The sequence below is a fragment of the Parasteatoda tepidariorum genome, chromosome 10, assembly GCF_982258835.1.
Source record: "Parasteatoda tepidariorum strain Cologne lab strain chromosome 10, Ptep-v5.0, whole genome shotgun sequence".
NCBI classification, from domain to species: domain Eukaryota; kingdom Metazoa; phylum Arthropoda; class Arachnida; order Araneae; family Theridiidae; genus Parasteatoda; species Parasteatoda tepidariorum.
In genome coordinates, this window is record NC_141764.1 from 62245812 (window position 1) to 62272725 (window position 26914).

Consider the following 26914-nt stretch of genomic DNA (forward strand, 5'->3'; position numbering starts at 1 on the left):
TTTTTAAGATTTCAAATGTAAAAAGCGCAGTAGAGGGTCAATGTATCATTGCCCTCTTGACTAATTTATTGAAGTAAAGCTCTTTTACTTCCTTTTATTTTGAAAAATATAAATGCATACCCTAAAATATACGTGTTTATTCGTGTTCGTGTTTATTTTTCTTTTTTTTTTTGCCATTTTGTAGAAGATATATTTATTTTGTTGCAATTATTATTAACTCTAATAATTAGTTATTTAGACTAATTGCTATCTGATTCCATTTATTAATCTGAGTCCATAGTAAAAGAGTTCTTTTCTTATTTTGTACATGCGTTGTTCTTATGCATTACTGTCAAAATACAAAATAATATTGTATTTTGACAGTATACTAAAAATTATATTTTTTGGTATAAAGTATTTTGAAAGTGATGCGCATACAGTATATAAAAAATGGTAGGAGTTTTTCGTACTTATAACGGTATGATTTTTTAGTATGAGTTGGGATAGCTCTGTGGATGGAAAGCTCGACTCGCAATGAGGCAACCCAGTTCGAATCCCAGCGATGCCTGTACTAACAACTCACAACATGCCACTGTCATGACCAGTTGTCGAAAAAACTACATTATTTTTGTAGTTTACTACAACTACTTTGTTACAAATATAGTTACCTACAGCTACTTTTTTTTTAATGTAATGAATACAAACTACTTTGGAATTGTAGTGACTTCTTCACTACTTTAAGGAACTGAACTTTTTGTTGTAGAAATTAATTTACACGTGTATAACTTACACTGCTGATGAAAGTAATTTACTCATTATGTTCAAAATGGTTATAAAAAATAATTATCTCTTATTAAACATGAATAATTTAGAGATATTTATTCATGTTTACACGAGGCAGTTTGTTATTCTTAAACATTTCCTTCGAGTGTGTTCATTTTGTCTTCAACTTTTTATGCCCTTCTTGACAGCGAATATTTAATTTAAGAGATGTTAGGAAATTATCAAATACTTTTGAATTTCGTTAAATGCTTAGTGCTCTTTTATTTTCTCTAAGAAATTAAGTATATCGAAAATATGTTTCCTTCCTTTGAAATATCATTTTACAAGCCTACATCCGCATGTGAAAGTCTAACCAAAGAGATAAATGATCTATTATTCATAATGGCTAGCTTAAATATTAGTTATACGTAATTCTAATCACGCAATTCTTGTTAACTCACAGTTACAGAGGCATTTAAAATTGCGTCCTCTGACATACCCGCGAAGATTTGTACACATCAAATTTGAAAAATTAATTGTGTTAGAACCCTGTTCATATACTAAACTAACGTAAAAAGTAGTAGCCACGAATCGCTAAAAACTGTTTTTTTGTATCTCATTACTCACTACACTATTTTTTGTCAAAGGTAGCGCACTACAGCTTGTAGTTCTTACTTTTTCTTACTTTTTTTTAGTTACTTTTTCGTAGCTTACGAAAAAGTAACGACTACAGCGGTTACATTACTTGTAGTGCGCTACTTCCGGCCACTCGTCATGACGATGGATTACTCTCCAAGAAAGGCTAACCATGTGGTTTTCCTTCCCATGTCCCTCTGAAAAAAGTCCTTTCTGAATGTATGTCCCATGATCCAGAAATTTCCATGTCCTCTTTGTTGGATTCAGAATTAAGACTAAGGATTTAAATATCTACAAATCCAGTATGGTTGACTGCTTAATGACTATAAAATAAAATATTCTTTAGAATGTGTTCCGTTGTCTGAAAATAGCATTCTTGAACAATATAAAATAAATAAAAAAATTGTAGTATATGACTATATCCATCACTATCATTGAATGCAGCAAATTCTGGGAAAAAAACTTTCTTGGTTTTACTGTGACACTAACGCAGACTTAAAAGTTGTTTATGTCCACACTTTGTCGTTCGCTCTGCTATGTGAAACACTTGAACGAGTATGTAGGTAACATCTAGTGAATGGTTTCAACAGGGAGTCTTATGCATGCCTCGTTAGTAGTTTCTGAAGCGTGTATTGCTCGTCAATCCCTGCATTTTATGGTGCAAAACAGCTTTATTCTCTATTGCGAGCTTTTGTAATTGCTCGCAATAAAACGCTCGAATTATGAGTATGATCTTATTGCTATTGAAACGGATTATCTCTTGTTTAGTGTGTCATCTCTAGTTGTCTGTTTTGTAAGATAGCTCATTAATGACTGATTTTGCGACATTTGTTTTTTTAGTATTCTTTGTTATAACGTCAATTAACCGTCGGCTCACGGTTTTTGAATTAGTCATTCATCGTTTCAAAATAATTTGTTCACCTTCAAATCTCACCTCAAAATAAAATCTTTTGTGAAAGTCAGGATAGTTATGCTTTTGAAGTCTAGTAAACTGTGAAAATAGCAGTTAGTGTTACTTTTTTTGTGCTTTATTTGTGTAGTAAATAAGTAACTCAAAATATTTTTTTTTTCTTTTTCAAAAAGGTCTATGAATAAAAAGGCGTTTTGTCAGCGAGACCTGACAAATAAATCCGCTTCGTAAGTGGATTTCACGTTTTGATTCACGTGTACAAGGCGTTTTTTAAAAATACAGTCAAACCCCGCTATAGTGAACCTTCAAGGGACCGAAATTTTGGTTCACTATAACCTGGAGTTCACTATATCTGTTACTCAAGCAATTTAACTAATGGCTCCCAAACTCCTTCCTTTTATTGCACATTATTCAAATAAATGACTGAAAAATATTATGTAATAGCAAAAAATGTGTTTTTTTTTTTTCCCATTACTCTTCGTCTTGCGTTTGCGTGCAACAAAAAATTTGTAATTTTTAGCTGATGAGCAATCCTCAACATCAGATATGGAAACACTTCTTGACTATCGGATAATTTTTCCTGAATTTCTATTATTCCGCTTTTTAAACCTGTCTAACCTGCCATTCGAGCATATAAAAGTAGTCTCATAAAATCGCTTAGCAAATTCATCGACATCGATTGGTGAACTACTTCAGTAATGCTTCTTCAATATCCTTGTGATCTGCTTTTTTCAGCCATCTAAATTTTTTTCATGAGCAGAAATTATTAATTGCCTATTTTTCCATATGTTGCATATGTATTTGGATAGTTTATATTCCCTGCAAATATCAGCTTGATTGCATCCATTTTCAATTTTTTTCTGATTATGCCCATCATTTTATCATCAATGGAGAACATTTTACGTTTACTGCTCGCCATAGTTAAATTTGAGACACTTGTTTGCAGGATTTTTTTAATTTATAATTTTATAAATTAAAAAAATCCTATTTATATTTTTTTATTATTAAATTAAATTCATTTATATTATATTAATGAATTTAATAAACAATATTTAAATAAACAATCCATTTATCACTTTTTGAAGGAAATATTAATAAAGAGGTAGGCGAAAATTTTCCGGGTTAGTAGATGACGCGTCAAGGAAAATATAGTTGGAATCTCAGATTTATATGACCAATTTATATTGTGTTTATAAAATTTTACTGTGGTTGTTCAAAGGAAACTTTAGCTCCAGCTTCAATCGTTCATCATATCATATAGATTTCAGTTGCTTTCATCCTGCGATAGATTTTTGAGTCATGTATATAAACATTTTGTGATTTCCAGTATTTAAATAAACAATTCATTTATCACTTTTTGAAGGAAATATTAATAAAGAGGTAGGCGAATATTTTCCGGGTTAGTAGATGACACATCGAGGAAAATATAGTTGGTATCTCAGATTTATATGACCAAGTTATATTGTGTTTATAAAATTTTATTGTGGTTGTTCATTGGAAACTTTGGCGTCAACTTCCATCGCTTGTCGTATGAGCTATTAAAGATTTACCCCATAACGGATGACTCGTTTTATAGTCAAGTTTCATAGTTTGAAAACCTGCGCGTGACTCGAGGCCGTTTTTGATATTGTTTTATTATACAAATTAATATTCATTCGAGCCTTCTACTACGTTCTTACCAGCTTTCTTCCCTCCCTTTAATATGCGTAGCGTCTCCCTTGTACCGTTTTGTTGAAATATAATTTACCTGTTTGTTGTGATACCTTCGGAAAGAAATGAGAATGTAAATTACTGTGTAAGCAAGCACGCAATTCTTGAGCCGTTGAAATAACGGTAGCTGAAGAATCGCAATTGGTTACGTCTCGTCTGCTTTTCAAGGAAATTGCAGACGGTTTTAGTGCAAGTGCAAATGCTGGAAGATTAAGATCTAATAAGTTAAGTTAGGTTAAAATCGTGCTTTTGTAACATGGAATGTTTGAAAACAATTAAACTTTGTTCAGGTTGTGAGTTAAATACTTTTCTTTCTCGAAATGTATTTTTTCTGTTGTCGAATTTGATGTTTTTATACAATTCTTCGAAAAAAATTGATAAAAAAGAAGAAAAAATCGTTTTGCAAAATGGCAGTTAAGTGATTTTTGGATTGATGTATATTTAATATCATTATAAAATAATAATAATAGATTGAAATATTGCTCCGGGGGAAGCTCCTATCATGAACTAAAATTATTTTAATGTTGGGGGATATATTGACATAATCGTTTAACCGTTTTACAAATCTTTCTTCTTAAAGTTGTTAAATTTCCATTTTGTGCTCATACAAATGAATGGGCTATGTTTTGTATTTTTATTAAGTTTTAGATCTTTTTTCTAAGAAACATTGTTAGACTTTTAAATCAAATTAAAATAAAATGAATGAAAATAAATAAATTGAACTCCTGCTTTTTACCAATGTTCTCGCTGATTTAAACTACTTTTCGCACAGATAACTAAGAGTCAAATCCTATTTTCAAAGTCTCGAGTTTTAACTAAACGTTTCTTTATATGAAAATTATGCAATTTAATCTTTGAAGATTGTTGAGACTTTGAAGATCTTCGTTTCTGGCTTTAAAGAGCTTCCAATGCATAATGTCTATAAAGAATAGAAAAGACCAAAATGAACCCTTATTGCAGTAAAGTAGTTTCCAATCTTTTTGTCAAACGGTCACACCACATATCAAGAATATCAGATCTACTGAAGACTACTAGGCCGCGGGTTGTTCAGTCCCTCTCGCACCGAATCCCTTTATCTCACCCTCTGTTTATTTTTAAATTTAGTTTTATTCTTAGCTCAAGGGGACAGAAAACAAATACGTAATCACAGTGAACGGTTAATCACATAAAGAAGTTAAGCATGAATGAGACTATAATGTAACAGAAAGCCCAAGTCTCAATTGATTTCAACAAGATGTTTTATACATCGTTATATGATCATTGTTGTTCTAAAAGATTCTTTTTATTGCTTTAAGAGAAGGTTTTGTTGTGTTGTACATTAATTATTCATGTTTAATAGAAGAGAAGGGGAAAAAAATCTTTTTGTGAAAGGTCAAGGGTATCACTGCATTGAGTGAGGGTGGGTATTGAATTCCAAAGTGTGTGTGTAGTAAAACAACTTTTTTTTTTAAGCTTCGTAGTGTGTCTAGTTTGGGTGGTAGCTTCAAATTATGTTTTTTTTTTTTTTTGAGCTTTGGAGGCGTTAGTTAAGTAAAGGATTCATAAATTTTCACAAAGGTATACATCATAACTGGTTCGGTGTCTGGATTACTGTGTCTTTGTTTAGTTTGTATAAGGGGTGACGTCTTTTTTAAAACCTTAAAATTATCGTTATTTTTTTAATTTTTTTCACCAAATCATTCTTGACGTCTGAAAGATAAGGGACAAAAGATTTCGAAATTATGCAACTAGAGCTTTTGTATTACATATTTTGTGTATATCTTAATTATTGTTGAGGTTCTCTTACTTCTGAATAGAGTATGCGCACTATTAAACATATGTATTTTCCAATATTACTTATTCATTCGACAAATAAAGTAACATTCAAAATTAGTGTTACAATAATTCCTAAAGTTGCAATTTGCGCTGGGATAGCCTGGTTGGTAGGGCACTGGGCTCATGTCCAAGAGTTCGTGGGTTCCATCCCAGGCCAGCCGAAGACTTCCCCGTGTAGTAGTAAATGGTGACTGATGCGCGTTAAATCTGTGGAGTCGCAAAGTCCTCCATGTTCCCATAACAAATCAATACCTCTGGGGGTACTGTTCCAGGAGTTTCCTTGTCTTCCGGAGAAAGATGGTTTGAGACAAACTAAGTTTCCTTAAGTTAAATTACAAATGTAGTATTCTAAAAAAATATTTCTACTTTTACAAACATCGTGTGCGCATTCTTATTGATATCAAATCATATATTTTTTTGTAAATAAATAATTTATCAATTTATATTTATTCATAAAATTAATATCTGGCAATTTTTTAAATAAAATATTATAAATTTACGAATGGTTTAAGTTTACTTAATGCGTAACACACTAAAAGTGATACATTACTAAGTTGTGTTATTTAAAATATGTCAATTGAAAAGATTAAAAATGTGAGTGATTTTGTTTTCATTATTCGTCCGCAATGAATATTCTATGTTGAGCAGTATAGGCTAAATACCAAATGTTTGTATGTTGCATCTCTAATTTAGTAGCAGCAATTGTTGAGCTAGTTGTATCTATTTACAATTTAAAAACGTCTTGAAAAAGGTTTTAGCAATTTTTGCAATAACAGGACCCTATTTTCACAAATTCCGCTTATTTTATATTCACAAATTATGAATAGTTTTTTCACAATTTTACAAAAACAGGACCTTTCACAAAATGTCTGGACAGACCCCTGATAATGATATATTAAGATCCAAGGATTCCTCCTGTATTGAATTCGTTCCTTTCGACCTTTTTTCAGTAGTTACCTTTCCTTTAATATTAGATATCCACTGCTTCGAGGATCTTGTTGGTTGATGAATCGGCCGGAAATCTATTTTCTTTTGTCCAATCCTTTCATTCATTTCCCCTACAAAATAAATTAATCATTCCCTATCTTTTCATAAAACTCAGAGGAGATTTATGTTTGTTTTTATTGGCGTGAAAATCTACTAATGAGACAAAATTTACTCCCGTAACGACTCTTGGTACCCCCGAATCATTTCATTTCACCCTCAAACCTCCTTTAAACGCAATTAGACGAAACAAAAATAAACGGACCTAAACCCGGAACAATTAGAACTGACACACTTCATTCATCTAAAAAACTTTTTCTTTTCACTTGTATTGTAATGCTTATCTCCAAAACGCTTGTAGCATTAATTACTTTTTGTGAGAAAGAAGTTTCAGTATCGCTCTTTAACGGTAAGTATTATTCTGAATCGTTTTACGGTTTAGTTTTATAATTGCTCGAATATTTTTCAATGTAATTAATATCATAATTCAAATTCTTATCGTACAAAGTTATTTTAATGTATACTGAATTTTGCGGTTACGACTAAAAATGTAAAGTTTTATTTATCGATCTGTTGTTTATTTATGGTACATTTTACTAATTGGACTACATTTACTAGTTGAACTAGTAGTTTTTACTAAGTTTTGTTACAATTATGTGTGTAGGCCGGGATAGCCTGGCCGGTAGGGTGCTGGACCCATGTCCGAGAGTTCGTGGGTTCGAATCCCGCCGGCCGAAGACTCCCCGTGTAGTAAATGGTGACTGATGCACGTTAAATCTGTCGAGTCGCAAAGTCCTCCAGGCTCCCATAGCAAATCAATACCTCTGAGGGTACTGTATTGGAGATCTATCGTTCTCTGATCCAGGTCAAAAATTACGATCTGTGGATGAATGAATGGATGTATGAATGGGTCCGCCCTATAAACGGGCGTGACGTGTGTGAGGCTGAAGTCGAATTCTTGGCCATAGATGGTGCCACTGAAAAACAAGAAACGCACACTCTGCCTTGAATTTTGCTCGGTTTCACCAAGCAAGCTTGCTAGTGTGGCAAATAACATTAGAAACAACAACAATTATGTGTTGAGGGAGTATGTTTTGATGCGTGCTTTGCACTAGTTAAGCTTTTTTTTTTTTAAAATAATGAAGTGGGGAAATGCGCATATCCTTGAACCGTATATGAATTTAATTAATTTAGTATTATTTAATTATTTTAGTAATTTCTAGTAATTAGTATTTTTGTAATTTTAGTAATTATAATATATTTAATTATTTTAGTAATTTTGTTTAAATTATGACATACTTTTAACTATTGTTATTAGTTATTATCTTAGTTATTAGTTATACCTCTTAACAAATTCTAATGAATGTACAAAATATATTCTATAAGTTTATGTAGTATTTATGTTAGTAAAATACAAGCTTGGCAGCTCCCCTAATATGTTGTGAAAATTATTAGTTTTTCTTAGTTCATGTCAGCTAGCTTGGTATATGTTGATTATAAAGGTACTAATGTCCGATGCGGCTGTACTGCGCCAAACACAGCCATCATCATGTACTTAATGTAACAACAAATGATTGTTTGGTATAAACCCTGAAAATGGCATTTACAACAATGAAATTTATTGAGATTTTAAAATTATGTTATTGTTGCTTATCCTCTTAATCTGACATATTTCAGATAAGCTCCAAAATGCCGATGACCGCAAGACAATCGGCAACAAAAAGATCTTATGTAAGGTAAGGGGATCGTAAGTAAGATCCACCTTATAAAATCCAAGGCAAACCTAGAATATGTCGAAACTGGTTGAACACAGCCCTTTTAGCAAGCAGGAAATTACTTTAAAATTATGCTCTTTCTGATAAACTAATGCGTGGAATAGCCTTCGAAAAGAATTGTTGATAAAAACTTAAAAAATTCTTGGTTTATTTTCATAATTAATATTTATTTTATGGATAAATACAGAATATCCTATTTTCTGAGAATGACTCTTAATAGGTATTAAACTGAAATGAAGAAATAAAATTGTGTTGAAATTCACGTTTTTTAAGTCACAACGAAAAACGTGAACCGCCTGCTTTTCGCTATTAACTTCTATCACCACTTAAAACTTTCCTTTCGTTTTATAGAAAACGATGCGACTTGCGTTTTTCGTTATCGATGCAGACATTCGTACATTTCATTTCGTTCCCCTCAAAAATGGGCGTTGAAAGGACCAATTTTGGAGGGAGACGAAATTAAATTTCAGTCGCAATAGTTTTCTAAATTTTACACATAAGAGAAACAAATTCTTAAATATACTAAGTACCTGCAAAGAGTTTAATTATTTTTTTTTTATCTGTTCCTTGTTCATTACTTTAATGAATTTAAGTCGCTGATAATTCTCGAAAATTTTGTTTATTTGTTTGAAATATTAAAGAGAACATCTAAAGATTACTATTTTTTGAGGGGGTTATATACCCACCGCCCCCTTCCTCTTACGTACGACGCTCATGACTGCAGAGGTGCCAATTATTGCAATTAATTCGTAATTATTATAATTTACTTGTCAAGATTACTTGTTTTATGGTTTAGTAATAAAAATTACGGTGTTTGAGAATTTTCGTAATAAGTTAATAAGTTGTAACTATCAACGGTTATAAAATTTTGTTGTTAGCTGTAAATATTCTTTGCTTAATAAAGTGATGTATAATATTATTACTAGGTGTACAGGGGTCTGTTTAGAAGAAATTTGGGTCCGTTAGCGGACCCTTCACAAAATATCTTTACATAAAAACGGACCGGACCCTTCACAAAATATTTTAACTTAAAAACGGACCCTTCACAAAATGATTTTTCTTTTAATCGGACCCTTCACAAATTTGTTTACCTTCATTATTATTTTGTTAATCGAATAAACCCTTCCCAGAGAAAACAGGAAAGATGGATGTAAACGAATTAAGTTTTGTCTTCGGCAGACGATTCTTCCCTTATTCGTCCGAAATGAATATTCTGCGTTCAGCAGTATAGGCTAAATACCAAATAATTTGTATGTTGCATCTCTAATTTAGAAGCAGCAATTGCTGTTATTTTTGAGAATTTAATTTTTTTTATTGTAATATTACAGTGCCGAGCATAATCTTGCATCTATTTACAATTTAAAAACTCCTTGAAAAAGTTTTTGCAATGACCGGACCCTATTTGCAGAAATTCGTAAAAGCGGACCTTTGGTTGAAAGAATGTGAGTAATTTTTTCACAATTTCACGAAAAACGGACCTTTCACAAAATTCTGGACAGACCCCTGGTGTAGAATTCAGTATAGTAGGTCTTTTTTATGCTTTTTTTACTATGCTTTTTGATTATTATACTACTCAAGTTTCTCCAAGAGTTTTTACTGTACTTAATTCTCTATATATTTAAATATAGTAAAAACTCCTTGAAATTGCTCTTTTTTTTTGTATTTTGTTGACGTTATATGTATTATTGTACTGCTGATTACGATTAGTCTGGAAAGTTGGTACCTCTGTGGGTGTAATAAAATGTTTAATTTATTTTCTCATTTCTAGTCCATTTAGAAAGCGTGGCTTTTCAAAATTTTTTTCCTTCAATTTAATTTTGTTAACTCATTCTAGTTTCCTCGCTTGATCAAGTCTGTGACGGCTGGGAAAATACATTTTCTGTATAGAATATTTTACTAGACCAACATTCCTTGACTTAAATTTTGTTTTATGGAACAATGCATTTTGTCTTAAAATTTCCTGTCTGCGATTGTAGGAAGCATTTACGACTGATTTTCTTTACACCAACAGAAATTCTTCCCACTTGTTTCTGAAAACCATTGTAAAATTATTTTCCCTCTTTTTCAGTTTTATCAGTATCAAAACAAATATTAGATATAAAGTCTTTGTTTACTTTTCACTTAAAGGAGATAATGATTTCCTATTTGCTTGTCGATCAGCTTTTTATTGTGTAACGTCTATTTTTTTTTTTTTTTTTTATCTTCATACAATTGAATTTGTTTCTTGCCAGACTATTGTAAAAGTAGTTGATTAAGCTGTTTTAGGCTGTTCTTCAAAGGTTCTATTCCATGGACCAGTAGTCGAAAAGTTTTCGATACTCCTGCTCCAGCTCCGCTTCCTGATAAAAAGCTCCACTAATGCATCAGCTCCAGCGATTTTACATTTGTGCACTATATTTCCATGTGCTCTTTTGAGTTAGAATTTAATTTTAATTTTTTTTTACAAAGATGAACATTAAAAAATATTTAATCATCAATTCACACAGAAAATAATTAATTTTATCATAAATTTAATTCACAGTTGAGTTATATGTTCATTCTTAAGAAAACAAAATTGAATCTAATAAACACAGAGATGCAAACTGCTCCGGATTCGACAAAATATTTAAAAAAAATCTATACTTAATGCATGCGTAATATGCATACTAAATGCATACTACGTACTTAAATTTGCTGAGTTTTGGTTATTTTTACCAAAAAAGCCTCAACGCGGCTTAACTACAACAAAGTGGTAAGTAAAAACCCTATCAATCGAATTTACCGTGGGCAGTTCCTCACACGCGTCTTCTGGTTGACGGCTGTGTGGTTTCCTTGTCCGAGGGGCCTGGGTCCTTCGGACCTCCGGAATGTTGGGGATGCTGGGATACTACGCAGTGGTCACGAAAAATCGTAAGCCTGCTACTTGGGTCGGCTGGCCACCTGCGGTGATCAAACTAAGGATCCTACATTAAAAGACTCCACTGTCCGGTGCAAGTTGGCAAAATCTCCTGTATTCGAACTTAAATCATTCCAAATGTATTTTAATGCCGAGTATAGTCTTTCTACAGTAACAAGGATAACAGGCAATATCATTATAAAGCTGCACACCTCTTGAATGTTTGTAGGACTCAATGAAATTGCTGGAGCCCTGAAGCACGCGAAAGTTTAGAACTCATGGTAAAATTCAGTTCCGGAGTGTTCCAGATCCCGGTTTCGGCTCCGGATAGAGACATTACTCTTGAATTATTCTTTGATGAATGAAAAATATGTATGGAATATCTCTTTTTAGCGAATGATATATTTTGTAGACCTAGTGATTTTCAATTTTAGTCAGTAGCCAGCTACCGGTAGACTTTAATAACTTAATAACCACTTTTTCCTCTAATGAGTCGGTGACCGATATCGATAGGTCCTTTTCATTTAATAGCCACTTTTTTTTTTTGTTGCTTGGATTAAATATTTTTTTTAAAAAGCAAATTCAAATTAGAAATAATTTACTTAGGAAAACAATTTTTAGAGGTAGTTACACAGAAATTAACTTATCGACATTTGTTGAATTTTTGTTACCACTTTTTAAAATATATAAGACCAGGGGGGAACCCTGCAATATAACTTTTAAATCTATTTTTAGTTGTTCTCTGCCTCTGTCTTGTCTCTAGCGTGAATTGGGAAAAATGGTGTTTGCATTAAAATTTTAATTTTGTCTCCAAAAGCAGATTTTTTTCTTTCTAATATTACGAGTGAAATTATGATTAAGTTATTGATTGAATAAATATTTTTTTGTTATTCTACATGTATTTAATAATGTATAATTTAATGAAAGAATGTCTGTAAAAGTAAACAAGTGAATGGTATCGTTGAGAATATGAAATTCCTCTCTGAAATTCTCTAACTGCAGGATCAAAAACTTCTTGGATTCTCTATGGATTAAAGTTAATGATTATGTCTCGATTAATGTTATATGTTGTTCATGTAGTTTGCTTTTTTTACATTGTTCTGATGTGATACAATTAAAAATAAATGAAATGATAATTTAAGCAATCAAACATTTTAATTTTTTTTTTTATGATTAGGAAGTTCAGTATTTTGTTAAGATTTTGAATTGAATAAATTGTTTTTCTAAGTGATTAAAAAATCTTTTTGTTTTCTTAGATTATGCCAGAAATTCAAAAGTGCTTTGTAGAAGTTGAGCAAAGTAAGTTTTTTTCATGCTTAATTTTTCTTAATAATTAATTTATTAATTCTGAATAATAATATGGTTCCCACCATCCTTACTCTTTCTATTTTCTTTTTTAAAGAAAAAAAATTAAATTAAAAATAATTATTACTTTAAAAAAAAACTCTATACATTTGAGTAGACATGATGAGCTCATAATTTTTTTCTGAATTTTTGTTATTTTAGTCTTTTAATTATTACAAACGGGTGTTATATATTTTTTTCTTCCAGAAAGCATTGCATTTATTTACGGATTCTGATAATTGTTCATTCAGTGATTTTTTTAGCTGTGCACATTTATATATTTTTTTTCCTTAGTGATTCGAGAAATAAGTATGCCTTTGTATCGAATACCTAGAAATTACTTTAATTGTAGAAATTAAAGTAAATAATGGAACAGAATAAAATACAACTTATAAAACTAAAAAACAACTTGTAAAATTAAAGGTGTATTTATGATCATTCTATAACGATATTTTAAAGAATTAAAAGTAATTTGCTGTGTATATATTTAAAGTAATTTTGTGTATGTATTTCCTAAAAAATTATTTCTAAAATTATCTAAGAAATGATTATAAACACAGCCGATTTAATATTTTTGTTTTGTATTGTTTGTTTTTACCACATGTTAAAATTAATAGCGGGAAGACATTTTTTTTTTGTATGCAGTTAATAATTATAAAATTTAATTAATCCTAATCTATTAATTAAAATTTGTAACGATATTTTCTACCTTGTTTAATGCTGATCGAATGATTTTTTTTGTTAATTTTTAAGGTGTAAAATTTTTACATTACATGCAAATTATTTCTGGTAAAATCTAACTTTTGACATAAATTGATTGAATAATTTCCGAGAAAAAGTTGTTAAATAACTTGATAAAAATCTTTTTTTAAAACTTATTTTTTTAAAAAAGAATCTAAAATAATTTTTTTTTTTAAATCATCATTACATCTCTGGTCAATTACAAAATTCCAATTTTCGCGAGAAAATGTACGTAATTTAATAGGATATAAACCCATTTATGCATTTAATTTAACAAATGAATGTTTTATCGTTATTTTAACTCCTCAGTGTTATATTTCTCTTACATAGATGGACTGAAAGAAATAAACAATTCCAATGTTTGCCATCGTTTTCTGCGTTATCTTAATGTCTGATTATTTTACCCAGATAGGACTGACAATCTTGACTGCTAACTTAGCCATCTTTAGATCATCCCCCTAAACTTGAATTACGGTTAGAAACCTAAAACCAGAAGGGAAACCCTGCTAGTTTTTCCCAGAAAGACATCGTCTGGGATGCACTTTTCAAATGTATCTTTACGGCCGTTCCATTTTCATTTCTGTTTATTTTCTTCGTCTGTCTTTATTTTCTTTTTTCGGAGGGCACTAAAACTGCTTTTAAGTCAATTTTCTTCTACTAGTCAGTCAGCCATGCGTATTGCAGAAGTCGCTGACATTTGCATCAAAGTCGACGTGATATGAATGTGCAATCTGTGATGATGAGAGTTTTTGTGGAAAAAAGGAACCGATTGAAGTTTGAGATTAGTCTTTTCGAGATATAATGCGAAGATAAATATGGCAATTTGAAGCATGTCTTTGAATGTGTCGATCAGGTATGACATAAACCTCATAGATATAGTGTAATACTTTTTTCATAAAAAGAATTATCAAGGTTTGTTATTTTTATCAATTTTATTTTTATCAAATAAGTTTTAGTGTTTTAGCTGTTTTGCTTCGTGTATAAGCATGTTTAAGTTGTCTCTTTCCTAACTTTAATAAGGAAATGTGTTTTCCTTTTTTTCTTTTCTTTAATTATACTGATATTGGTTCAAAAGCTATAGAATATTTTTATATGCTAAATATACTCAAAGGCTTGTCTTTAGCAACACGAGTTTCCTCCGGTGTAATTTTTCTTCCCCTTTAACGTCTGATTTAGTTTACATCGCCGATTTATCAGTTTATATAGATTGTGTAATGTCGTATGTTTGGCACATTATGGTCGCGAATGTCAAAATCAAAATATAAACTTTTTATTTAACTAAACTATGCGCGAAAATCAACCTTTAAAAAAAAATCGCCTTTGCCTATTAAGAGTGACATAAACCTCATAGATAAAAATATGGCAATACTTTTTTGATAAGGATTATCAAGATTGGCAATACTTGTATCAATTCTATTTTCATCGATTAAGTTTTTGTCTTATTTATTTTTTATCTTATTTATTTTTTATCTTATTTACAAAGCGTGTAACATTTTGATTCATCATATAAACATATGATTAATCTCAAATGGAATAATTATACGTTTTCAAAAATTTGGATTCGCTAATAGTTTCAAGTTAAAAATCTAGCGTTGTTTGGAAATTTCTCAACGAAAAGTGTTTACTCCAATTGAATTACTAATGTTTTATATATTTCTTTAGAACCCTTGCTAATAGCAGAAAAATAAAATAAGTGAAAAATATACCTTATAGTGTTAATTAAAAAAAATGAAAAAAATGATGTGCTTACGCACCGTTGGCCGAAAATCAGTTAGTACGAGAAGTTTTTTTTTTTCTTTTTAGATATTATTCAACAAAATTGGCGGAATAGTTTTTTATGCTGAAATTTTTAAGATTTGTACTTGTATTTATAATGTAGGCTCTATTTGCTTATATTTTTCCTTCCCCCTCCCCTATGCCTGACTTTGTTTACAACATTCAACTTACGTATAGTGCAGTGCATAATGTTTTATGTTTGGCACACAGCGCATTTCGATTTCATACATTGTGCCATTAAACTCTACATTCAAGTCTACATAAAATTTAAAAATACTAAAATCTAATTATTTTTTTTTTATTCTTAAAAATTGTTTCAATCCCTAAGAAAACGTATTCATAAAATATATATATATTTTAATAAGCTATATTTTTGAATTTGATCTTTGATTTTTCCTCTTTCTCTTATTTTATTTATTTATTATTTTTTTTTACACCATTTGATTTTAATCAAATAAATCATGCCCACCTACAAAATTTCAAAAATATGGATTTAAGGAACCTCCGAGAGATGAAAATTTAAAATTTGAATTTTTATTAATATTTATCATTTTTCTTTGTAAATATTCAACCAGCTAATTCTGTGAAAGGTTCGCAGGGGTTCCCAAAGTAAAGATTTTTTTTTTTAGCTAGCTATAATTCTCGAAACCTACAATTAGGTTTTTTAAATGTCCTATTTTAACCCAATTTTAAGACTAATGTTGATAAAATCATAAAAATTTCATTTTTCATTTAATCACTAAATACTTTCAAAATAATTAATAAAATTTAGATCAGTACATGTTTTCAAAATAATTTGTCTTTCATTAATTAATGTATTTACAATTGTAAAAACGGCCGATCATTTAGGGTTCTGCAAAAAATAAATAAACAAATAAAATAAAATAAATAAATGAAATAAATTGAATTGCTGGTCTAGTGTATCGAAAAAAAAAAGCTGTTCCACTGTTACTATATTATATTATAATTCGGCTAAGGGAAAAAAAGTGTGTAAAATTGAAAATTTGCACCCAACCTATGTAGACAACTCTTTGACTTCTTGACCCAAGGTGGGGCGTAAAATTTCTAACGGAAATAGCTTTCAGAAACATGACCTGAAAAGGGTGTATTGATGTGATGTATGACTCTGAACGGTTCCAGACACGGTAGAAATTCGAGAACTTGTCGGCAATATTCTCTCGAGGCTTATCTTTTTCCTCTATGTCCTCTGATCCTGTTTAAATAGTACATATTTCAGGACTTTTTCATGCCCCATTCTATGAAATTCGATGTAAATTCAATCTTGGAAAATCTAAAATCTTTCTTGTGAATCTTAAATCTTGAAGCCCAAGTAAAGTATCTGTTTCTCGAAAAAAGTCATTGTGTATGCTAAAGCTCTATATATAGTAGTAAGTCTCCTTATTGACAATTTTTAAAAAAACGTAATTTGTAAAAACAGTCTTATAATATTTTAAAATTGAATCTGAAACTAGATGAGTTACATGATTTAGCATTATTTGTCCTACTGTTAGGATAGTGTCTTATTTATTTTAATAGTGAGTTTAAAAATCTTTATTCTGTTTTTTCTTTAACGGAAATATCTAGATTTTACCGGTGTTAACTTTTTGACGTCAAAAACGTTAACGTGACTAAATGTTGAAAAATGTAAAAAAAAAAAAAAAAAAAAAAAAAAAAAAAAATTATGAAAAATATCGTATATTTAAACAGCCATGCGAGATTGAACAACATACTTTAAATTGAAATGATCAAATATACTTTCTTTGATTTTTATGGAAACCTTTATATAGTTTTAAGGAAAAAAAAATATGGTAAATTTTAAAATTAAGATATAGCTAAAAATTTGCCCTAAAATTCTATTGGATAAAATTAAAAAAAAAAATTATAATAATAATAACCAATAAAAACTGTGATAATAAATAAAAGTGAGTTGAAATGAAGCATTGCCTATACACGAATTGTTAGAAACTTTTCGGTAGTCTAATAAAATAAAGTAGTAATAGTAATATTAATTCCTTTTTATAAATGGTTCTTTTTCTCTTTTTTTTTTTAAAAAAAGATTAATTTCTATTGATGTATTTCTATTATCTGTGTATACATAAAGATATTAATAGAACACTAAAATAAAGCCGTTTTGAACATGGCACACATGCACAATAAGAATTTAACACATTGAACATAAGAATTTAACACAAAATTATTTCAACACATTGTAATTTCGAATTTGAGGATTGTGTTAACGTGAATTTTGTTTTTTAAAATTGAACATTTCTTCTTTGAATAATTAATGCATTTTACTACGAACAAAATATTAAAAAAAAAAAAATTAGAAATGTAAAGTTGAAAACTAGAAAAGTTTTATTATTCTAAGTAAATATTAGATAAAATTTAGGAACATCAGAAAATTAGTAATAAAATGTGAGCTGTTGGTAAAAACTGTGCAAACTTTTCACGTTGCTAAGAAGTTGTTTAATGGTGTCACAATTTAAATCATAGTTAAATTGCACAGACTTTAACTTGCAACAAACCATCGAATAAATAGTGCTACTATTCGTACAGTGAGGGGAAAAATTATCTTAACTAACTCCCTGTCGCAGAATTTTTTCTTCCAGCTTTCTACGACAAACTTACTAATATCTTTCCTGGAAGATACTTTTAATAATAATAAATATATATGTTATTAATTTAAAGCAACAGAAGCGTCAACATCAAGAGAAAAAAAAAACCTTTTCGGAAAAAATAATGTAATTTTTTAAATTGAATTTGTTATATTTTTTTATTTCAATATTATAAGCGATTTCTCGCATTTTACAGGGGAAAAGTGCACAAATTATTTCCTTTTTCTTTTTTTGTGAGTCAACATCAAAATTAAATACAAATTAAAAATTGTGAAATCTATAACAGTAACTACTAGAAAATGTTCTACGGCGAAATTACGCGAATCGAACTCTTTAAAGAGGGGGTTACAAATGCTTGTTTTCATTTCAAGATGCAGCTGTTGTAATAAATAATATCAGAATAAAAATATCGAATTTTAATAACTGTGTGAAAATCAATAGCAATAACTGCCAAAACGATGCGCGAGAATGGTATCTTTTGAATATAATTCTGAAGAAAAGATAAAATCTTTCGAAAATTTCTGTAGAAAAGAAAACCAAAATTTTTGAATTCCCAAAGGGAAAAATCTTTCTGCAAGAACTCAGTAACGTTTTGCGACAATTCTGCCACAGGGAACTAGCCTATGTTCTAATGTTAAGTTTTTCATGAACTGAGTTTTAATTTTAATGATTCAAAGGATAGACCTTAAATATGCTGATCAAATTGATATTAAAAAGGTTGCGGAATAAGCACAATAACGTACTTTCTCTGAACGAACAAAACTTTTTTCTCTCGATGTATTTTGATTTCTGTCCATTAAAATATGGGGGTAGGCGCATTCTTGAAAATATATTTCCTATAGTTCAGTCAGATGAGCTATCGAAAGTTTAGAACCCCAGAGGTGATTGCGCTCCTGAAGTTTCCGGAAATCCTATGTTCAGAAGTTTCAAGAAATCATAGATCACATTTATGTATAAAAATTCTTGTATATTTTATTTAAAAACATTAGAACTAGAATTTATACTTTGCATCTTTCAATTGTAAATATTTTTTCTGATAGAATACTAAATGTGATTGAAGATAAAAGTAAACTAATACATAATTATTCATTTAAATTATGCTGTATATAATTTATTTAGAATTTAATGTTCTGAAAATATCAGATTTAAATTTATAAAGACATTAATTTTTTAAAATGCGCCATTAGTGATTTTGCTCAACAAATTTTCAGGATTTTTGAGTTGGACTCACAATCACCCCTGGACCCCTTAATGTCAATTTCATTTTGTGCGTATTTCTCTTAACTCTGAAAGTTTTTTTTCAGCGAAATTTTTTTTGTATACAATTATAAAATTTACATATTTCAAGGTAATGTTAAAAATTTTTTTCATTAACAATTTATTATTTTAACTTAAAAATAATAAATATCAAAAAATATCTAACATGCATGAAGCAAATGTATAACATATATTGTAAAAGTTACTTCAAGCGATATCTTTGCTTCGTTTGATTTTGCATTTTGCTAAAATTCTTTTATTGCATTATCTTTCTTTTCTAATATTTCTATTTACTAGGTTTTTTTTAAAAGCATTTTCCTAATTTATCAACACAAATCTATGACCTGATCCATGTATGTAGTACATCGAAAAGAAAAATTTTGAAACAAAATACTAGTGCATAAAATTTTTCTCTGCAACTAATATATTTTTTTTATCCATTCATTTATTTTTTTATTTATGTGATGGTTTAAATATATAAAATACTAATGGTGTTTTTATTTTATTTACAGTGCTTCCTCTCATCTCCAACATCAGGGTAACATAAATTACCACATGTTTTTATCTCAGTCCATATTAGTGTATTCATAGAAAAGATCATGTCAAGAAAGTGTCATTTTTGTATTCATCAGGATGGAGCTTAAAGTATGGGTTGATGGAATACAGAGGGTTGTTTGCGGAGTCACAGATTCTTCTACGTGCCAAGATGTTGTTTATGCCTTGGCTCATGCCACAGGCCAAACAGGTCGCTTTACTTTGGTGGAAAAGTGGAGGAATAGTGAACGTCTGCTTGCACCCCATGAACAACCTTTGAAAGTCCTAACAAAATGGGGTGAATATGCGAATGATGTGCATTTTGTGATGCGAAAATCTTCTAATGAAGGAAAGCAATTATCCTCTAGTAATAATCAGACTCAAAACAATAAAAGGCAGCATGATTTCCTTCGTAGCTTCTCACCTAGCAGTGGTAATGGTAACAATAAACAAAAAATTCCCTTAAACAATAAAGAAATTAAAAAATCTCTGACTTTCAGTTGTGGCCATGGGAGTAGTGGTAGTGTCAGCAGTGAAAATTCCACACCACCCATCATCACTGAATGTGCTCAATCGAACTGTGAGACCTCAACTAATCGGAATGCCAAAAACAGGGAAAGTCGTTCAAAGCAAGACCTTCCCAAGGGAGTCGTGAGAGGGATACCCCAAAAACCTAGAGATAGTGAGAGTCCGAATTCAATTGATTCGAAAATCGAAAGGCCAAAATATCCTCCATCCTATGATGAGGCTGTTTCCCGTTCCAGTGTTCGTTTTCCATCTAGTCATTTAACTTTTGCTGCTCCATCAACTTCACAAGATGATGAGTCTCCTTCTAGTAAGAGACCACATCTTGCCAACAGAACTGACCAATTCACGCCAATAGATAGGGGATCTCCTACAAGTCAATCGCAGATCCCTAGGCAAATGAACAATTACAGAAGTCCTCTAAAAGTTGAACAAAGTCTCGACTTTATTGCAAAGAGTCCTGACCGCACATCTGCTGCGAATGAACGATTGAGTTTGTCGCCAAGTAGAGCCAAATCTCCTAGTAAATCGCCTGACAAAATTATACAAACTAATCATATTGATGACTCATTAAAGTCTAAGAAAGTCACTCCTTCTAAAGTGGAGAATGAAAAACGAATATCCTTAGAAAACAAAAATACTCCTAGAAAAACTTCTTCTCAATCAGATGATACTAATCGTGATCCTCAATATCAAGATTTACTTCGTCTTGTGTCACTTCAGAGAGAAAAACTTGATAATCAACAATCTGAAATAACGCAATTTGATGCAGGTAAATATAATTATGATTTTGGAAGTGTTTCTACTTTTGTGATAGTTATTAATTGTTTTTTTTTTCTATATATGTTCACTCATACACTCAAATATTTTTAATTACTTGTTTTGATAATTCCAATGTCCACCTGGGGAATGACCTATGTCATACAGGCATCTGAAGGGCAGATTTGTTTTGATAATGCACTTTTTGCAATTAAGTGAAAATTTATGGATAGTACAGAAATTGTAAAATTTGAAGATTATAAAAAAAGATAATATTTTTTGGAAGCCAAATACATTCATTATACTACATTGTAACTTTGTCCCTACTTTTTGATTATGATCAGAAGTTTATTTTTTAAAAGCATTTTCTGTTTTCAGTTTATATTGTAGTATTGCAGTGAATGTCTGTGTCAAAGTGTTAAAAATCTTATGGTTTTTCTTAAATAATAGTATTTTTTTTTTTGAAATTAGATTTTTGATAAAATTAGTAGCATTTAGTTGTGATTATTTTTCAAAGTATAGGAAATGGATGTTAAGTATTTAATGTTTTTAAATTGTAAATTCTTTATTAAATTAACTTTGAAAACATAATTTATACTCAAGTTTAAATGAATATAATGCATTTGAACTATAATGTATGAATTAATGCATGAAAAGAGGAAAAAGCATGAATTGTATGATTCTCAGTTGCAGCAGAAGTTACTAAATTGATTCACTGTTTTTAATGTTCTTTCAATATTAATTCAGTTAAAGATTTTATTAACTGTACATAGAGTAACTAGTACTAACTAGTAACACAAAACCAGAAAATATCTTTTTACATACATAACATTACTAATTGTTGACATTTAAAGTTTGACATTATTTTCACATTCTATGTAGTGTCAAGGAGAAAAAAACATTTTATACAAATTGGCTAAGTTATGAAACTTATTTTACAATTTTAGAATGATCCTAATTTTGTTTAATACTTATCTATTTAAAAACATTAAATATTACCTTAATCTTTTGATTTGACTTTAATGATAAGTGAATAATATGTATAAATTTTTTTTTCAAATGATTTAAATGTGATTTAAAGCACTGTCAATGGCTTACAAATATTTTAAAAGCAAACAACACTTTTGTGAAAATAAAATTACTGGTGTTAAAACTAGAATTGAAAAGCTATGACTAAATTGCATTGTATTGTTCAAGGTAGAAAACAAACAAAAAGAAAAGTTTTGAAAATAAATTTTGTGTATTGTATAATAATATGTGTTTATAATATGTCTTACAATATATATGTGGGTGTTTTATTGTAAAAATGGGTAAAAAACTACTCATAAATGTGTATTTACAAACATATATTAATTCTATTTTAAGCATCATTTTGAAAAAATTCTTTGCTAAATTTAAAAAAAAAAAAAAAAAAAAAAATAAGAATGCCTCAACTTAATAAATTTTTCCAAAATATTCATTTTTTTAAAAATTGTTTTATTTTCAGAAGTTATTTACTGGGAAGGTAAATTACAAGAACAGGAAGAGAAATTGAGCCTCTTACAGGAGGAGGTGTGCCATTTGGAAAGAACCCATCATGAACAAGAGGGAGAACTTATTCAGTTGGATCGTAGATCTTTCAGTGAAGAAGTTGATTTAGGGCGTCAAGAAGAACGCACATTGAGGTATAAATAAATGATTATTCTCAAGGAATTCAATATTCATATTGATAATTTCAAAGTTATATTTTGTCATCAATGTGTTAATTAAATTTATGTATTAAGTGCAAATTGTGAGCCAAGTAATTAACTGTTTAAAATATGCTTTGTTGAACATTTTCAAGTGAGTTATTATATGTATGTATGTGTGTACGTATATATGTATGTGTGTACATGTATATGTATGTATATATGTGTTTATGCATCTATGTATATGTATGTGTGTATGTATACAGTCAAACCTTGATCCATTGTTCCCAAATCTTCCCTTTTCCCATATACATAGTCTTGTTTTAATGGTCCTGTCGAAAATGGTATTCTTATAATTTTATAAAACCTGTTTAGATCTTTTTTAAACTAGCAAATTCTTGTTTCTATTCAGAAATTGTACCGACACATGAAAAGATAGTCAAGTTAATTTGTTTTGAGAAGAAAAACTATCACCTTTGATGCTAATAATGAAGAAAATGGTGATTTGTTACAGTTTGGTTTGATGTCTAAGTATCAATTGGTAAAAATATTGAAACTTGTGGTGTTATCGGTTCAAGAAATATTTGCAAACACTGAAGAAATACCAACTGATTCCAATGAAGACCAAACTTAATGCAACCCATTAGAGCAAGCATTTGTGGAAAGTCTTAAAGCCTTAACACCACAATGAGGAATTTTTCGTATTCACAATACCTTTCTGAAAATGATCAGCAATCTGTAACAAATGTCAAAAATTTACTGTTTGCGTTAAGAAGAAAGAGAACCAAGATTTCCAAATATTTTAAATAAAAATAGATTTATTTATTCTTTTGTATCGTAAGTATTTTTGCAGGAGTTTATAAATTTTTTCAACTAAAATTTTTATAATCGTTATATAGTAAGTTATATACTAAAAGGTAACCGAAATATTAAAAAAAAAAAAAAATTATGACTTTTTGATTAGATATAGGTAAAATAACAGATTTCAAAAATGGTTAAACTCCCAGAACCCTTTTAAATCTTCCGCGGAGCTCTGGGGTTCCGAGAAACACCATTTGGGAACCACTGCTCTACAGTTATAAATCAGAGTTAAACACTCTTCTGTTTTATTAATATTGTTTCAGGATGCTCAAATATTGCTTAATGAACAGTATAGAAAAAATATTCCAATTTGGTATACATTAAGAAAAATACCATAAGTTTAAAAGAAACATTTGTCTATAAGAGTATTATAAAAATCTTTAACTGTCACAACACCTCTGAATTAAAACCATGAATTTAATGTGGAATTCCTTTTTGTCCCAGATACACATGTACTTAACAATGGTGTGCATACTTTTTGCTTTTCTCGCTTTTCTTCAGCTGCATGAATTGCTTTTCATTAAATTTTGCATTAACATTTTGAGGAATATTATCCTCTTTATTATATATAAAAGTTGAGTAATGTGTTCATTTTAGGTCTGAGCTCACTTTAGCCCGCTCTCAGCTGGCCAACTGTGAGACTGAACTTCTGCAGTGTAGACAGAGAATTCGGCTTCTGTTAGAAGAAATTGCAGAAGAAAGACGTGTTAAATCTATTAGAGAGGAACAAGACAAAAAAGAGCACGAGGAACAAGAAAGACACCTGCAAACTCAAATAGAATGCGTTCAAAAGCAGCTTAATGATAAAGTTGAAGAATCTGATGCTCAGGTATAACTTCATGCACTTAAGTAATAAAATGTATTACTAATACTGGTTTATTTACAGCAAATTTTTTAAAATACATTATTGCTTTTATACATTGTATTATACGTTTTGTTACATTAATGTATTTTGTTGTACAAGGTGTGCTTGAAAAGTTTGGTGATTAGTTGCTTACAATACACTTTCAATGTTAGTAAAGCTGGACTGAGTTTTTAAGTCTTTGTGATCGATTGAAGTAGAGTTGTCCATGGTGCGTAGCGTTTTTAAAAAGTGCTTAAAGGTGCTTATTTTCGATTTTTAAAAGCACTTAAAGGTGCTTTTTCATTGTGTATTTTTAAAAATTGTTTAATTTTCCCTTTTCAAAAATAAATTATTTTTTTTACCATATTGATTCTTACCACGCTTTATGCAAAAGCGTGCTTTTCACCTTGTTCTATTCAACGTTTTCACAATTCATTCAACCACAATCTATTTCGGCGTAGGAAAGCGCAGATCATTTTGCATGTTTAATGAAATGCTTGCGAATCTGCGTGTGTGTACTGAGCTGGGTTCAGTGAGAATATTGCACTCTCGTGTGCAACTCTGCTGCATTTTGTAAGATATTCTAAATTTCAGCCTTCAGTTTCCACCCTCTGATATCGAATCGAAAAATCTCTTGATCATTTTATAATGGCTAATATAATTAAGAAAAGAGTTCTTTGTTAGAAACTAGTTATTTTATCATGTTCATGTAAAGTCTTTGAAAATTATTTTGCATTCTGTTAATGTATATAGTGCTTAAAAATATTTTGTGTGCTTAAAAAGTACTTAAAAGGTGCTTATTTTTTGTTGAGAGATTTAGCTACTGTCGTCACACATTGTTAGTGAATGTATTACAAAATGGGAAATGTTCTTGCATTTACACAAATCTATGAATAATCTGTTATTATTAGTTCTCATATTCTCAGGAATCCATTAGGGATCACGTAGAAGCATCATTTTGACCCATTTATTATTATTGTTGATTGTCAGTTGTCGCATTCATGAAGTTTTGGATTTGGATGAATTCTTTCATTCCAAAAAAATATTGAACCAGTTTAATAAATGCATTTGCTTCTCTTGTCATAAATCAATTTCATATATCCGGGCCAACATTGCACATGCTTCTACGGTTCTATTTTTTACAGCACTCTTTATTTATCTATGTTGTCTCCATTTAAATTTGACGTCTTATTTCGCAAACATGCTGCTCGTTTGGCTGCAACAGAATGATTTATATAAATATTAGCTAACTGCAGTTTTTGAATTTTGTACACATGGTTTGTTTTTAAATTATGTTATTTTGAAGTATTTATTCAGTAAAAAAACCCTTTCAAACACATCTTGTATGAAAAGTAGAGATTAGGAAGTTAAGGACTGTGAAAGGGTAGCAGTCATGGTGAGTGTTGTTAGGCCACGCAGATAGCAGTTGGAAGGCAAAAAATGTTTTATTAGCTTCACATAGTATATTCAAGACATTTTCTATCAAAGGCGGAGCTCAAATTCGCACTCCAAAACTGTGTGCTTAAGTTTTTATCCTAGGGAAAGTAGCAAATGAATTTCCTTCTATTTTGTTATATTTTAGGGAAAAAGGGAAATCTTAGAAATAACTATTGGTTTAAGAAAAAGGTCGCTCGATTCCCACAAAGAGAAAAGGGGAAAAAGTCTTTACGTTTAATTTTGCATACTTGTGCCAAAAATAGATTTAAGAACAGGATATGGCTTTTTAAAAGTATGAGAAAGTGTTTTGATTTGAATAATTAAGACCAAGCCCACCTCAAACTTTCGAAAATTCAAGTTATCAAAAACTTGAAATGTAAGAAATATTTAAATAAATGGAAACAAAGCAATTTTTCAATTTCAGTCTTTAATTGAAAAATATATTATATTTGAAGAAAATTTACTTACATTAGATGTTCTGGGTACATTTGCTGCATAACACCAAGCTTTTGTATTCTAACTTTTAAACAAGTTATTTAATGCAGTAAAATGTATCAATATAAATTATTTTTTATGTTTAAAATGTGAAAGTTAATTCTAAAAGCTCTGGACCGCAAGTTGAGCTAAAAGTGATTTTTACGAAATACTTTAAAATTAAAAATTTTTATGGTATACTTTTACTTATTCAGTGTTTCCTTGATAAAACTTTCTTCCATTTAAATTTTGTTGTAATTCAGTTTTTAACTTTTATTGGTATTTAAAGGATTTAATTTTTTTACTTTAATTTCGTTTTTAAATTCTGTGTATTGTACAATAAGAATCGCAGGTAAAATGGTCAAAAAGAGTTATATTTGACCTAAATACTTTATACTTAGAAATGTACAAAATAGGTTTAAAACGTTTTAATTTACCTCAATTTTAAAAGCAATTTAAAACTATTATTTAATCAAACAAAAATGTTATTTTTTAAAAAAAAGTATCTATAACAAATATTTTTAATAAAAAAATGTACATATCTTAATAAAGCAAAGTCAAGTATGGCTGTTTTAAAAATAACATCCATTTTAAGTTTGATATTTCACTCTATTTTATTTTTTTTGTTTTTTAT

At 29.7% G+C, this 26914-nt stretch overlaps 1 protein-coding gene across 6 annotated transcripts in view; it reads left to right on the forward strand.

The window, feature by feature from the left end:
• Positions 1 to 26914, forward strand: part of RASSF8 (ras association domain-containing protein 8) — a 71172-nt gene that overhangs the window by 38401 nt on the left and 5857 nt on the right. For 2 of the 6 annotated variants that reach the window (XM_016058302.5, XM_016058305.5), the window contains exons 2-5: positions 12703 to 12745; positions 19692 to 21010; positions 22484 to 22661; positions 24123 to 24354. In XM_016058302.5, the coding sequence (XP_015913788.2) occupies positions 19813 to 21010; positions 22484 to 22661; positions 24123 to 24354 (1608 nt within the window). In that variant the 5' untranslated portion in view covers positions 12703 to 12745; positions 19692 to 19812. Of the gene's footprint in view, positions 1 to 12702; positions 12746 to 14192; positions 14385 to 16207; positions 16696 to 19691; positions 21011 to 22483; positions 22662 to 24122; positions 24355 to 26914 lie in introns of those variants that run through there. The other 4 variants (XM_071183994.2, XM_071183998.2, XM_016058304.5 and 1 more) reach the window with 3 other exon arrangements.